This window comes from Trachemys scripta, chromosome 2 (assembly GCF_013100865.1).
Source record: "Trachemys scripta elegans isolate TJP31775 chromosome 2, CAS_Tse_1.0, whole genome shotgun sequence".
Lineage (NCBI taxonomy): Eukaryota > Metazoa > Chordata > Testudines > Emydidae > Trachemys > Trachemys scripta.
Window position 1 is genome coordinate 188,848,038 of NC_048299.1, and position 16,671 is coordinate 188,864,708.

Below are 16,671 nucleotides of genomic sequence, written 5' to 3' on the forward strand. Positions count from 1 at the left end.
CTCCTCTGCTTCTGGCAGTGCTCAGGTCTTTCCCTTAGTTCAAGTTGGAATTTCTCACAGTACTCTGTTAGCCAGTGGAGACCTTAGGAAAGGATAGGAAAGGCATCCACAGCATTCACTAAACTCAGCAACATGTGGAAATCAAAGATATACCATACCAAAACAAAACTGAGACTTTCAACTGAAATGTAATCTGTGTTAATGTATGGCTATGAGAGCCAAAAATCTATTAAAATGCTAGAAAACCAGATGCCTTTGAAAATAAGTGCCTACAATAGATTCTGGGTATTGGGTGGAGAGACTTTATAACCAGCGAAGAGAGCAATCACCAGCCGGTTGCTCATCTCCACTAGAATTAGAAGGAAGGGGTGGACATTTTGGGGGCATGTATTCTGGGTGCCAACACACAGACTCCCGGCATGAAGCAGTCAAGTGGGATCAACTGGTGTGAGGAAACGAGGTCACACAAGAGAAACCTTAAAAAGAACTCTCAGCATGGAGGGCATGAAAATCAATCTAAGAACATAAGAATGGCTATGTGGGGTCAAAAAAATGGTCCATCTAGCCCAGTGTCCTATTTTCCGACAGTGGCCAATGCCAGATGCTTCAGAGGGAATGAACCGAACAGGCAATCGTCAAGTGATCCAGCCCCTGTCATCCACTCCCAACTTCTGGAAGTCAGAGGCTAGGGACACTCAGAGAATGGGGTTGCATCTCTGGCCATCTTGGCTAATAGCCATTGATGGACCTATCCTCCAGACCTTGTCTAATTCTTTTTTGTACCCCATTATAATTTTGACCTTCACAACATCCCTTGGCAACTAGGTCCACAGGTTGATTACGTATTGTGTGAAGAAGTACTTCCTTATGTTTGTTTTAAACCTGCTGCCTATTAATCTCAACACAATGGAGCAGATAGAACAGGAACAAATGGCAGAGAGGGATGGAAGAGACTGGTTTCTGCTCTGTGCACTAATTCTGGCACGAGACAGATGTAATAATAATAACAGCGGGAGCCTGGAGTCCTGAGAATTGTTTGCAGGGGATCCCGGAGAAGACTTATCATTTACGCTTCTGCTCCTCATGCCATCTGAGCCCCCATCACGCTAGCCTGTTTTCCTCCTTTAAGCCACTACCCCCTCATTCTGTTCCACTAATTCCTCTGATAACAAGGCCTTGAGGTGGCCTACTGCCTCTTCTTCCCTGCTTTCTCCTCCCTGGTGGCTCCATGATTGCTGGGCACCTGTAGGGGAAGCATTAAAAGAGGGACGTCCTCCCTTTTCTTAATGCTGGTGCCATGGGGTCCCAGGCATTAGCCAGGAGGCCTCCCTATAGCTCTGCTGTACTTATCAGAGATCTAGCTGCTGCTGAAACATATGCTCAAAGACCCCAATATAAAATCCCATGCACCAATTCATTTTCAAGATTGTAGATGAAAAAAGCAAGACAGATGTCCAGCTATACCCAGTCACTGCCCAGTCCCCACCAATGGGGACCAGCCCCATGGTATAAGCCTGCAGTAAAATACCACAGAGTTGCAGAAGGTGGCAGTAGTGAGCTTTATCAGGCTCTTTCAGTGAGAGATGCGCCCTTCTAATGGCTAGTCCACAGAGAGGATAAGGCGGGAGTTGGTACTAGTACTGCCAGATAGAGTTACAATAAATGGAGCGACTCCTTACATGTTCCCCTCACTCTGAGCAGGAGGGAAAGGATCTAGCTAGTGGGGTGCATTGTGTTGCACTGTTCAATATCCAGACACTAGAGCGCTCCAGAAGTTCAGTAAAACGGCGTGACAGCCTGAGATCAAGGGCGACGAGGGCCAGGAAAGAGCCAGAAGCTGCATGTGCGCAGGAGCAGCAGGCTGGAGGCAGCCGCTAGACAGCTGGCTGGGGAAGGAAGTCTGGGTAGCAGACACACTGAGAAGCTGAGCAAGGAAGCAGCATGTTGCCAGTAAAGGATCCGTAGTAGTTGCAGCAGGAGGATACAGGGCAGTGACCGGTAAGCAGGGGACCGCCTGCATGTGATGCCAGGAGGTCAGTACAGATGGGCTCCAACAAGGCCATAGACAAGAGAACTGAGTGGGCAAAAGGGTCACTGCTTTGTTGCATCCCGGACATGGATAGGCTGGAAGGGAGTATCCCTGGCACTAAACTGAAAGCCCCTAGGTACAGTTACCTTTATACCCCTCAAATGGACTGCCCCAAAGGACTGACTTCTGGACTGTTGAGTTGATTAAAAGTCCTTGCACCTGGGTATCTGCACTTTTTATTTTCTGGCAGCCCTAGTGTATGCCGTTAGTTGAAATGTGTGAGTGTTAATAGGTTTGGTGTTCAGTGATCACTCCGTGCTTTAGGAGCTTGCTAGAGATTTGCTTTTTATTGTGTCAGTTTCCAACTAGCTGTGCATAACAACAAGAGCTTCACAGAGCCCTGCCCAGATTCTGGCTGTGACGCTGAACCCTTAAATGCACAGTCCCCAAAACCACAATAGGAGCTCCCTGCCCAAAGACTACAGCCTGCGAAGAGCCTAGTGCTTGCAGCAGCTACAGGGTTTGCCTTCCTAGCTCGTGGTATACAAAGCATATGCTCCCAGATATCTGGAGTAGACTGGTGTATCACAGCACTCGCAGGGAAACCCTGCAGTGGGTTGGTTTAAAAAGTTCCCCTTTAGCAGAAGTGTCAGAGGATTGTGTTTTTGAAACTATATGTACAGCATTGTAGTCCCTGCTCTCCCTGTGTGAGTTATATAGTAATTGTGCCTGGCATCTGCTGACATGTATTTGTTACAACATATCACACCCAAAATAATTAGGCATCGTGTAGGGTTGGATATTGATCTTAGTAAGTTCCATTTCTCTTTTAATGACAGATGGAGAGAAATGAGCACGGAATTCAGTTCAGCAAAACAGTAATTTATATATAAACAGAGGAATGAAACTTTACTTTCACTGAAAGGAATTTGTCATTTGTGAGGCTTCTTGAGCAGTCCATCTCAGTTCCAATTAAGGATGACAGATGTGTAGGATGCTTCACTAGGAAAAATAAAAACAAAAATTTATTAACACAAGTTTATATTTCTTTCTCTATCCGGTGCCAAATCCTGCAGATCTGTAAAATGCCATGCTCAACTGTGGCATTATATAAATAATAATCTTCCAGTCTAGAAAGCCATCCCCCTGTGTATAGACATTATAGGTCTTCCTTGCTCCAACAAGGACATGAAGAATATTTTGGTGGAAGTTTTCTAAGGTTGCAATTTCTTAAATAATAGATTATTTGGGCCTAGTTGACCATTGTTCCAGTCTCACATTAGTGTAACTCCACTGAAATCAGTAGGGCTATACTGATGTAAAATGGGAGTAATGCACTGGTGAATCAGGCTCCTTATTTTCCTTTTTCTCTGTAGGTTTCTCCACTTATACTGTCTGATCTACCTGTCTATTTCAGAATATAAACTCTTGGAGCAGAGACCTTGTTTCCGTCTTTTAATGTAAAGCACTTTGTACGTTATAAAAATAAATATAACCCAGCACCTCTCCCTGTCAGTGATTATACCTCCCACTAATCAGGAGCTGAGGGCAACTACAGCATAATAGGAGCATCCATACCCGAGTGCTCCTCATCTTCCAACAAGATAGCTTGAGGTATGAAAGAGTTCCACTCCCCATTCCCTTTTGCTCACTCAGTCCTTCCTAAATCAGTTATAAACATTGATTTTTTTTAACATTTCAATCATGCAAACCTTCCCACCATGTTTCAGTTATACGAATTTGGTCAAATTTATGCTCTTAAATGAGCAATTCCAATTCCTCTCATTTATTACCCAGACTATTAGCATAGTATGTAGGCTTTTAAAGAATTTATTCTCTTTATGTTCCTTGGTGTCTTGATTAATTTTGTTCTTAACATCTTGATTTTGTTTTACATATGTTCTCATTTATTCTCCCTTTTCACCCTCCTCTTTTGTTCTTTAATGCGTTCCAGACTAGTCTAGCCAGCCTGTCCCCTAGAAGATATGCTCTCTTCTAGACCTGCTGCTCACAAACCGGGAAGAATTAGTAGGGGAAGCAAAAGTGGATGGGAACCTGGGCGGCAGTGACCATGAGATGGTCGAGTTCAGGATCCTGACACAAGGAAGAAAGGAGATCAGCAGAATACTGACCCTGAACTTCAGAAAAGCAGACTTTGACTCCCTCAGGGAACTGATGGGCAGGATCCCCTGGGAGAATAACATGAGGGGAAAAGGAGTCCAGGAAAGCTGGCTGTATTTTAAAGAATCCTTATTGAGGTTGCAGAAAAAACCATCCCGATGTGTAGAAAGAATAGTAAATATGGCAGGCGACCAGCTTGGCTAAACAGTGAAATCCTTGCTGATCTTAAACGCAAAAAAGAAGCTTACAAGAAGTGGAAGATTGGACAAATGACCAGGGAGGAGTATAAAAATATTGCTCAGGCATGCAGGAGTGAAATCAGGAAGGCCAAATCACTGTTGGAGTTGCAGTTAGCAAGAGATGTTAAGAGTAACAAGAAGGGTTTCTTCAGGTATGTTAGCAACAAGAAAGTCAAGGAAAGTGTGGGCCCCTTACTGAATGAGGGAGACAAGCTAGTGACAGAGGATATGGAAAAAGCTAATGTACTCAATGCTTTTTTGCCTCTGTCTTCACGAACAAAGTCAGCTCCCAGCAGGGCCGGCTCCAGGCACCAGCTTGCCAACCAGGTGCTTGAGGCGGCCACTCCAGAGAGGGGCGGCACGTTCAGCTATTCAGCGGCAATTCAGTGGATGGTCTCTCACTCCCGCTAGGAGTGAAGGTCCTCCCACCGAATTGCCGACGCAGATCTCAATCGCGGCTTTTTTTTTTTTTTTTTTTTTTTTTTGCACCGCTTGGGGCAGCAAAAACCCTGGAGCCAGCCCTGGCTCCCAGACTGCTACACTGGGCAGCACAGCATGGGGAGGAGGTGACCAGCCCTCTGTGGAGAAAGAAGTGGTTCAGGACTATTTAGAAAAACTGGATGAGCACAAGTCCATGGGGCCGGATGCGCTGCATTCGAGGGTGTTAAAGAAGTTAGCGGATGTGATTGCAGAGCCATTGGCCATTATCTTTGAAAACTCATGGCGATCGGGGGAGGTCCTGGATGACTGGAAAAAGGCTAATGTAGTGCCCATCTTTAAAAAAGGGAAGAAGGAGAATCCGGGAAACTACAGGCCAGTCAGCCTCACCTCAGTCCCTGGAAAAATGATGGAGAAGGTCCTCAAGGAATCAATTATGAAGCACTTAGAGGAGAGGAAAGTGATCAGGAATAGTCAGCATGGATTCACCAAGGGCAAGTCATGCCTGACTAACCTAATTGCCTTCTATGAGGAGATAACTGGGTCTGTGGATGAGGGGAAAGCAGTGGACGTGTTATTCTTTGACTTTAGCAAAGCTTTTGATACGGTCTCCCACGATATTCTTGCCAGCAAGTTAAAGAAGTATGGGCTCGATGAATGGACTGTAAGGTGGATAGAAAGCTGGCTAGATCGTCGGGCTCAATGGGTAGTGATCAACGGCTCCATGTCTAGTTGGCAGCCGGTTTCAAGCGGAGTGCCCCAAGGGTCGGTCCTGGGGCCAGTTTTGTTCAATATCTTCATTAATGATCTGGAGGATGGCGTGGACTGCACTCTCAGCAAGTTTGCAGATGACAGTAAACTGGGAGGAGTGGTAGATATGCTGGAGGGTAGGGATAGGATACAGAGGGACCTAGACAAATTAGAGGATTGGGCCAAAAGAAACCTGATGAGGTTCAACAAGGACAAGTGCAGAGTCCTGCACTTAGGATGGAAGAATCCCATGCACTGCTACAGACTAGGGATCAAATGGCTAGGTAGCAGTTCTGCAGAAAAGGACCTAGGGGTCACAGTGGACGAGAAGCTGGATATGAGTCAACAGTGTGCCCTTATTGCCAAGAAGGCTAACGGCATTTTGGGCTGTATAAGTAGGGGCATTGCCAGCAGATCGAGGGACATGATCATTCCCCTCTATTAGACATTTGTGAGGCCTCATCTGGAGTACTGTGTCCAGTTTTGGACTTCACACTACAAGAAGGATGTGGAAAAATTGGAAAGAGTCCAGCGGAGGGCAACAAAAATGATTAGGGGTCTGGAGCACATGACTTGTGAGGAGAGGCTGAGGGAACTGGGATTGTTTAGTCTCCAGAAGAGAAGAATGACGGGGGATTTGATAGCTGCTTTCAACTACCCGAAAGGGGATTCCAAAGAGGATGGATCTAGACTGTTCTCAGTGGTGGCAGATGACAGAACAAGGAGTAATGGTCTCAAGTTGCAGTGGAGGAGGTTTAGGTTGGATATTGGGAAAAGCTTTTTCACTAGGAGGGTGGTGAAGCACTGGAATGGGTTACCTAGGGAGGTGGTGGAATCTCCTTCCTTAGAGGTTTTTAAGGTCAGGCTTGACAAAGCCCTGGCTGAGATGATTTAGTTGGGAATTGGTCCTGCTTTGAGCAGGGGGTTGGACTAGATGACCTCCTGAGGTCCCTTCCAACTCTGATATACTATGATTCTTTTATTGGGATGGAGTCTATCCAACTTGTACAGCGTCCTTGCCCCATAGAAGGTGGATCAATGTTCCACACACTGTGTCTGACACCACTTACCAAGCAAGCATTTCACTTCCAGAATCTTCTATTTTCTGTCTTCCTTCACTTCCAGATAGGAAGGATTTCCAAGAAGATCATGTGAACATTCTTCTTTTTCAGCATCCTTCCGAATTCTATAATTGTGAAGTTGTCTAGAATTTGTGCAGCAGTGTCATTAGTGCCAATATACACCATCATCAATGGATTCTTGCCCACCAACTTCAGATCCTACCCAGTCTTACAGTCAAATCTCATGCCCGGGAAAACAACACATCATCCTGTTGTCCACCTGTGCCTTGCAGAATGTTCTCTCCATTCTTATGAGTACCAAATCCCCAACACGGATAGGCTGTTTTCCTTGGATGGCTGGAGATCTCTTCATGGGCAACCTTGATTGCCCTGCAGGTTGGGCTGTACAGCCATCCACAGTATGTCCTATTGCAGCTCTCCATTCTGTTTGACCTGCTGGATCTTCAGAGATATCTTTTACAGTTTCCACACTGAGAACTTGATAACAGTTGGGTACTTCTGTCTGTGTGGAATTCCTACTGGGGCTCTTCTCTCTGTTGGTCACAGCCTGCCCATCCTTCATCTGCCTCCAGCCATGTAGAAAGCTACCCGGCCCTCTTGCCGCTGGTGGTTATGAACTACCAAACCTCCTCTCTAGTTTCCATACTCTCGGTTCCTTGGCAGCTTATTCCTTTATTTTTTGAATCTGGAGTGGTGAAGCTTCCTGAATCTGGTTGTCCAAGAATCCCTCAACCTCTCTGATGCTCCGTGATGTGTACACTTGTCCTTCCAGACTACAAATCTTTTCTTCCAGCACAGTTACTAGCTTGTACATCATACAGAGGAAAACCCTTGTGGCTCCCAGTAGGAAACAAAACATTGCACATGTATTGTTCATTACAACCACGGTTCTATTGCTGGACATCACAGCATTAAGTGTAGAGCTATACCGAGAATAAAAGCTCCTGTTTGCTGTTCGTGTTCACTTGGTCATGAGTTTACCTGGCAAATGATTTTCACTCTTCACTTCAACCCTTCACTAACAAGAAGCAAATAACTACTCACCAAGTTCATCTACCTCCAAGCACAGGATCAACAGCTATGCATTCTGAAACTCCCATTTGCCACTCCTGTTTGCTGTTATGGTCAAGATTTTGTCTCTCTCAACCACGGGTATGTGAACCCAGGGAGTACACAGAGGTCTTCTAAGGGGTACATCAACTAGGGAAATAGCTAGACGAGTCTTACAACAGGCTACATAAAAAGCACTGGTGAAGTCTTTATGCTTCTTTATACTGCTCTATTCACTATACACTGAAATGTAAGCAGGGCCAGCTCCAGCATTTTTGCCACCCCAAGTGCCCCCCCCCCCCAAAAGCTGCGATCGGTGGCACTTCGGCAGGAGCTCTATCACCGCCGCTTCATCCTTCGGCAGCAATTTGGTGGCAGGTCCTTCCCTCTGAGAGGGACAGAGGGACCCGCCGCCAAACAGCCAGACGTGCTGTCTCTTTCCGTTGGCCGCCCCAAGCACCTGCTTACTGTGCTGGTGCCTGGAGCCGGCCCTGAATGTAAGTACAATATTTATATTCTAATTGATTTATTTTATAATTATATGGTAAAAATGAGAAAGTAAGCAATATTTCAGTAATAGTGTGCTGTGGAATTTTTGTATTTTTATGTCTGGTTTTGTAAGCAAGTAATTTTTAAGTGAGGTGAAACTTGGGGGTACACAAAAAAAATCAGACTCCTGCATGGAAAGGTTGGGAGCCAGTGCCCTAGATCACCTCATCATCATCATCCATATTTTTAAAGTTCTCTTGGGATTGGGAAGCTTTTTTTTCAGTGAATTTTGACAGACCTTTAGTGAATCTGATGTGAATAGCTGAACTATACTATGAACTTGATTGCCTATAGATGGGGCTATTGTTTATGTGAAAGTTAAAAGCACATTGTTTCTTTCAGGTGTCTCATTTCAAAAGTAAAGACTTCAGTGATAACAGTCGATTAGGAAATAGCATATTGTGAAGGGAGTCTGAATAAAGCTGTATCACATAGTAATCTACTCCAGCGTTCTCAGAGATGGACTATCTTGCCTGCCTTATTGTTGTTCTCCAGTTATCTGAAAGTAAGATTGCTTTCTTTTTCTTTAGCAATATATGTTCTTTTTTTCTTGCATGACAGATATAATCAGAATTCATCAGTATTTGTGTGGCTAAAATAATTTTTAAGGCATTCAGAAAAACTAACTGTTATAAGTAATAACACCCATAAGGATTTTGCTGGGCTTGTTCTTGTGCTGCTAGGCTTTTCAACCTCTAAAATATTTTGCTTGATCTTAGAATGTTAGCTAGCTAGTTGTATTAAACTTTGAAACTACAATTAGTGCTAACGCTGGGTATGTGTTTCAGCCACAGGGGAAGGAAGATTTGTGGATGCAACTGTAAAACTCACCAATAATATGAATCTGGAATGCGTCTATCCAAAGACAGATGGCATGACCCAGATGTCCTGGGTTAAGAGTATTACAACTGGCAAAGAAACCATTGCTGTCTCCCACCCATTATACGGTGTGCATATTGAAGACAAATATAAGGACAGAGTTCGTTTTATAAATACTTCCTCAAGAGACAAGTCCCTAAACTTCATGAAGACCACTGAAGCTGACATGGGCTTTTATTTATGCTCCATAACTTTCCCAGATGGAGTCTGGGAAAAGGTGGTAGAGGTTATCCAATCCGGTAAGTGAAACCTTTGCTATTTTATAAATGGCTGGTAAATGCAAATATATACAAAGTTAGGAAAAATCTGGGCTCTCATTTTGGTAACAGAATTTGATGGATGATTCAGTTGCTCTGCTAATAGTCATTTGGAGATTGCTTGCTACCATTTCAGGAAATAATTACATTACCAGGGATTCACATTAGGGGAGATCAACATATATCACAAAGGAGAAGAGCTGAATTTTTGAGGGAAGACATCACAGCAGTGATACAAATTTAGTTAATTGCCATGACAAGGGTTTAGCAATGACGGAGTTTTAGAGAATATTGCACGTTGCAACATCAGTGAGCCATTTCCATTGGGAAATAATATCTCATGACCTCGCAACCTCACTACATGTATGAAATTAGCCCTTGTCACCACTATAGATTGTACTGTTTTGGGGTACATGCTTTTGGATCCATACTACCTGGTTATCAGTCCCTCTGGCCCAGAAGCTCTTCAGAAACCGAATGATAGAGTAATTAGCTATTTAGGAGTGAAGAGACTACAAAAGGGAGATGGTTAGGATAGGGTAAATCTTCCATAGAACTTCACTGAGCCCAGAGATTGTTTCTAAAGGCTAAACCAAGAAATTAGGTCCCATAAAAATAGTACATTTTTGCAGTTTTAAAAGTGATTTTAAATAATGTCTGACTGGTACATTTGACTTTCCAAATCCTATTTTTTAATTAATTGAAACACAGGAGGTTTAAAGAGAATTGTAACAGAAACCCAAGAGCAGTGGAAGGAAAGTTTGTGGTCTTCACTCTTCACTTTGGTGAAATGTCAATATGAAAATATCAGTAATGACACCAGCAAACACTTGAACATTTTTTTCCTCAACTTTCTGTGATACTATTTGCAGAGCGTAGGAAGTGGTTTTTACATGCCATCTATCCCAGTATTTCATTTAGCAAGTTGAGGCACAGGTATGTAACCCTGAGTCCAGCATATTAGCTAGCAGTGCCATTTACAGACCGACCAATGGGCCAGTGGCCTATATCTGTATTCAGTTCTTGCATCCCACACACACTGACCTGCCATCTCTAACAAATTAAAAACCTAAACCAAACCGAAGTCTAGTTGAGACTTGCTGGACTTCAAAACATGATCACTGGTACCTTGGCTTGGCTCCATCTTATTCAAATACACCCCTGGATAGTGCCAGATTGAATCATAGGCAAAAATCTTGGTGTATGTAAGAGACTGGCCCCACGAGCCATGTGATGATGTCAAAATCTAAGTTTTCACTTGCGGGGGAAAAATGGTTTCTAGGCGTTAGGTTGTAAAGAGAAGTTTGAAAACTTTAAAAGATACAGTGATGTCTGCCTGAGTCTGCAGATAGGGTTCAACAGAGGGAGGAGCAGCAGTCGTTAGAGTCAGAGAGAAAACCACCTGGTCTCAGGCTCATACTTCTGACCAGGTTAGTCCCTCACTGCTCCGGGAAAGGGAAAGGGTGCATGAATAGGGTTGTCCTGCTGGGCTGTGTGGGATCACCCCTTGGTTGGGCTCAGATATCCCACTCGCTTCCACTTCATAGCCATGAGAGTTCAAAGCTTACTTTAAAACAAAAAAGTAAAGAACAACATGGCTGTCTCAAGAAAAAAGGGACAAGGTTGGTGACCCTTTGTGACCCATCCCAATTTGAGCTCTGAGCAAGTCTACCCTTTCTTGACCGGAATTTCCCACAAAATCTAAAAAGTTAGAAGTGGAAGAGACCTACAGGTCCTTCTCTCCATCACTCTGCTATTTCAGGATTGTGCCCAGATCTGTATTTTTTGAGTGCTTTGGCCAGTCTACCTTAAAATTCCTCAAGCAACAAGGCTTCCACCTCATTCCAATTTCCTTTGGGAAATTAGTCCACAGTGTAATATCTGCAAATGGCATCCCCTTCACATGTATCAGCAAACTATAAATCCCAGTTAAAATTGCAGCTGTTGTCAGAGGTAACTATCTAAAAATCATGAGGTTCTGTATGCTCAGTTAGAGATTCCCGCCCCTCCCCCCCCGTTTTAGCACTTAAAAAAAAAATCTTCAGATGTTCTCTTTAATCTGCCAAGAGAGAGAATAAATATCGCATAGAAATAACATTTTTTTTTCATTTAGAAAAATTAAGCCTGGGAACAACAATTTGTGTGAATTATTTGCTTCCCTAAAGGTGTATGTAAACATTGGTCTAAATGGAATGAACTGCCTTACCAGACGATGCCTTATAACTTTATTCTACCATATTCATTAAACACTTAATAAAAAATAGGGCATTAAAAGATATCTATCACAGCAAGATCATAGCAGAACATTTTCTGTCAATTATATCTAATTTTACTGGCCCATTAATCAGTACAGTATTGTACAGTCTATAAGTGAAATTCTGCTTCTTTGAAGTCAGTGGCAAAGCTCCTATTGATTTCCATGGAGCCAGGATTTCACCATATGCATATACAGTCCTGGAGTCAATGAAGGTAGGATGATCTAGCAAATAGAGCACTGAACTATAATTCAGGAGACCTGAGTTTTATTCCCAGCTCTGCCACTGACCAACTGTATATGATCTTGAGCAAGTCATTTCCCTTCTCGCTTTTAGTTTCACAACGCTGTGTTACAGTTTTTTTACCTTTAATGTGGAGATAGTCACATTAGACGTCTTTTCTAAAATGCTTTGAGATCTATGGATGAAAAGTGCTATATGAGAGCTAAATATTATAATTCCCTTTGTTTTGCTTCATGTCCTGCAGGGTAAATTCCATTATCAAGTAACATTGAGTACCTGTAAAAAGATAGCTGTTATTGAGGCAGTATTCTTTGTATACACAAATCTGGTCAATATATCAGAGAAGGGTCATTTTACCAGACATTTGAGACTGTTTTTGAGTAACAATGACTTCATGAGTTAAGATATTTTGTTAAAATTTGTACTTTACTGACTTTTAATGGACATTACTTTTCCAAAAGGGCTGGTTTCTTTGTTTAGTTGAGTATTTTGAAGTTATTTTATACATTGTCTGCAGACATTATGAACCTCACTTCTTCTATTTGTTGGCAATGGCAGATCTGCAATAAGCTCCATCTTTATGAAATACAGTGAACTGAATGAGATCTAAAGTTTTACCCAAAAAATATTTGAAATCCTTTTTTTTTTTTCTTGCAAAGTAGTTAGTTGTATTTTTCTATCATTTTGTTAGGCGTACTCTACATGCAAAGTTGAATCGGTTAAACTAAAGGTGTGATTTTTTTATACTAGTTTTATTTAAACCACTATAACTTTTTCTGTGTGGGAACTCTCAGATCAGTGTAAGCATGGCTTATATCAGTTCAGCATGCAGTGGTAAATTTAATTTACAGGCACAAGCTAAACTCTATATAGCCAGTTTTAAACCAATGTAAGGGTGTCCATGGAGTTTTGTTTTTTAGCTAATTTATCTAAATCAGATTTTGAACTTAAATTAAACTTGCACAACTTCTATGCATAGATAAGCCCTAAGTGTCTTGGATCATTCTTTATAATTAAAAAAAAACAACAACAACAGTACTCCATTCAGACAATTCTCAGGCACTGTAGTGCATCACTTAATTTCCAGATTAGTTAGAGTGGAAGAGAAGTGGTCTACAGAAGCTGTAGACATAATTAGAATCACACATAGTCCAGGCTATATTTGAGGATTGTGAAAAACAGTTAGACTACTACTGAGCCAACATTACACTAACAGTATTGGATATGGATTCCTTTCTTTGCAGTTATCTCTACCATTGTTGGTGGAGCTGGTTGGGAATTTTTTGGTAAAATATTTTTGTGTTGGGAAATGCCGATTCATTGAAACTGAAACTTTCCATGGAAACTTATCAGTACTGCCCAAAATTTTAAAAATTTCATTAGGAAGGTTGTTCAGATTCAGGATTGGGAGGATGGGGAGGGGTGGCGGGGAGAAAGAGAGATCCACCCTAGAATAGCCAATAGCTAGTTAGCATTAGGACACTCACCTGGAATGTGATGGCAATACTGTTTTAGACTTGGTTTTGGTAAATAGCGAGGACATTAAGGAAGAGCTAGTTGTAGAAAATAATCTTGAATCACCAATTGATGTAGCTGTGAAAAAGGTAAGTGTGAGGTGAGGTACTTCCAGCAGAGAGAGAGGGAAGCAGCAATACCTTTGTACAAGGCACTGGTAAGACCAGGGCCAGCGCAACCCATTAGGCGACCTAGGTGATCGCCTAGGGTGCTACAATTTGGGGGGTGGCGACCGCGGCGGTATTTCAGCGGCGGGACCTTCCGCCACCTCTGTGGGGAGCGGCATTTCAGGGCAGGACCTTCCACCGCCTAGGGCGGCAGAAAAGCTGGCGGCACTCCTGGGTAAGACCACATCTGGAATACTGTGTATGGTTCTGGTCACCCATGTTCAAGAAAGAGGAATTCAAATGGGAACAGGTACAGAAAAAGGCTGTACCAGGATGATCAGGAGAATGGGGAGTCTGTCTTACAAGAGAAGACTAAAAGAAAGAGCTTGGCTTGTTTATTTTAACAAAACTAAGGCTGAGAAGGATACATTATTGCTCTTTATAAATATATTGGGGAGGGAGGTAAAGGGCAATCTAAATAACAGTTTTTGCACAACGACAAATTCATATAAGTTCACCATGAGTACCTTTAGGTTGGAAAACAGAAGAATAGAATCATGAGAGGAGTGAGGTTCTAGACTACCTCTCAATAGGGTTAGTGGGGGCAAACAACCTAGCTAGTTTTAAGATGGAGCTTGATAAATTTTATGAATGGGATGACATGATGGGGTTGCTTATGATAGCTGGGGATCTGGAATCGATGACTCAGGAAGTCCCATCCAGGTCTGTGTGCCTATGGATGTGGGAGACTCTGGTTCAAGTCCCTGGTCTGCCAGATCTGGAATAAAAAAACAAATAACAAAGCCTTATTTTTGTGTGTGTGATATAGAATCCTTGTTTTTCCAGTCAGCCTTATCTTATACTCTGTAGAGGCCTTGAGCTGGGTTATCCTCTACCTTACACCTTGGATAGTACTTTAACTCCCAAGAAAAGTGAGTACAAAGTCGGAGTGAATTGCTACCATTCTGATTTGGTAGCATTTTACATCTACTTTGCACTGGTATAAATGATTATGCAAGGTTCAAGGCAGCACTCCTGAGGTTTGTCATTGGGTAAATATGGCAACAAGTGGCTAATTTGTTGATTGTCCACATTCACTTTAGTTGTATTTGCTGAAATACTTAAGCACCAAATATAACTACAGGTATTTTTAGTGTAAACACCAAGAATGTTGTTTAGATATGTGAGTGAAGCATCTATAAGTGGGCGAAATAGTAAACTAGAATATTACAGTAGAGACCCTGATGGTACATTCTGTCTTTATTTGATTTGATTATACAGGGCATTTGAAAACTCTAGTGTCCACCAGGAAAACATTTGCCAGCTCTGTCATTTTGATAGTGTGTCTTTCTGTGGTCTGAGAGTACACGAAGCTGTTTAGAGAAGTTCTTTAGGGGCCTTCTTAGTAGTATTCCTATCTTGTGTGAACCGCAACCACTTCCTATTACCCTAAAAAAACACAGAGAAAGCTCCATTAAGATGCCACAAATTCAGCTGAATGTAGGGAGTTTGTCCATCCCATATAGCTATTGTTTCAGGCTTTCTTCCTGCAGCACACTCAGTACTATACATGTTTGCACTCTGTTCATGTTTGGGAGGTTTTCTTTAGGACCATAAAGGCTAGAAGCTGCCCCAACCATCCTAAATTGAAACTTAAATTCTGCAGATGATGCTGAATTTCATTGGGAGAATGCACTTTGACCCCAGCCAGGTCTACAACTGATTGCTGGACTTTCTGAAGTCAGTAGTTGACCTGATAAGGGATATGAAGTTTGGTATAGCTACACTTGTAAAGTGTTACTCAAGAGGTCAGAGACATTAGTCTTTTTTTTTTTTTTTTTTTTTTTTTTTTTGCAAAACACCGTTAAATTAATAATAATAATAGTTTATTATTATTATTATTATTATTAACAAAATCCTCATCCAAAAGAATTAATTAAGCTAAAGTTTAGATTGTAAACACCTATGAGTTCTGGAAGGTAGGAAACATTTAGACCATTTAAATAAAAAACAAAAACAAAATAAAGACAGGAAATTCTAAGACAATGATAAACTGAAAAGAATCAACAAAATCAAGCATCTGAAAGTATGGAAAATAGACAGTTAAGATACCACAAACAACCATTTATGGGTCACTATGCCATTGCCCACCCACCACTCAAAATGATGAGATAATCATGCCTACACTCTGCATCTTCCACACGAAAGTAGGAGGCGCCTACTCCCGTTCTCTCACCTGGAACGCACCATGCTCATGTTCACACCACAAAACTCCTACATTTGCATTGCCTACACAACTGCAGACTATCCTCTTATTCACACCTTCTTGAGAAACGGCAACACCAACATCTTACTTCTTGTGCTACATGTACAAACAAAGAGCTGTCCGATGTCATACTGCTTTTCTCATACAGGTGTCATCCTGGAAATGTTAGAGACTGAATCCTCTATATCTAATTTACCCATCTACATCTACCTAAGGCTTTTATATTGTACTTATCAGTATGGAATTGAAAATACCACAAGAGCCCAGAAAAAAATATTTTCCTTTAGGCAAAAGGGCATGGATTTGTGTACTTGATTATTTATTTTAAGGACTTTATTTTTGTGGGTGGAAGTTACTGAAACAGTAGATTCTACCATCTGATCTGAATGACAGCTGGCTTGGGCTCAGCCTGATCATTCCTGATAGCCTAGCACCAAGAATGTTCTGTTCCCAGTGTTGCGTTATCCCTGTGGAGAGCAAGGCATTCGCTGAGGTATTGCTTAAATAGGTTCCAGTGCAACAAGTCTTTTGTAGATTAGGACCAAGCCTTTTAAAATCCTTTTTGGAAGAGTCATGGGAACCTATGGCATTTAGAAAGCACAGGTGCTCGATGCCTATGTCAGCCTTTGTTGCTAACGATATGAGCTGCTGTGAGGTGTACCCACTTCAGTTTTTTTGTGGTGATTGACTCTAAACTCAGGTAAGAGTGAGTTGATGAAAACAGGAATGACTGTGGTGACATTAGGAATGATTGTGGCACAGCCTCCTGGCCCAGAGAAGATGAAAAAAATTAGCTGGAGCTGCAGCTGGAGTTTCCTCAGTGGTCGGGCTCACCGCAGGTTCAGATACCTTGCTTGCCTTTCGTCGTGTGGTTTGCTCTTTACACAACAA

The 16,671-nt window shown here is 42.3% G+C and overlaps 1 protein-coding gene across 2 annotated transcripts in view; it reads left to right on the top strand.

The window, feature by feature from the left end:
* The first annotated feature begins 1,916 nt into the window (after positions 1-1,916).
* The window catches only part of CD226 (CD226 molecule), a 53,629-nt gene continuing 38,874 nt past the window's right edge, over positions 1,917-16,671 (top strand). For both annotated transcript variants that reach the window (XM_034762543.1, XM_034762542.1), the window contains exons 1-3: positions 1,917-1,998; positions 8,601-8,763; positions 9,047-9,376. In XM_034762543.1, the coding sequence (XP_034618434.1) occupies positions 8,718-8,763; positions 9,047-9,376 (376 nt within the window). In that variant the 5' untranslated portion in view covers positions 1,917-1,998; positions 8,601-8,717. The remainder of the gene's footprint in view (positions 1,999-8,600; positions 8,764-9,046; positions 9,377-16,671) is intronic.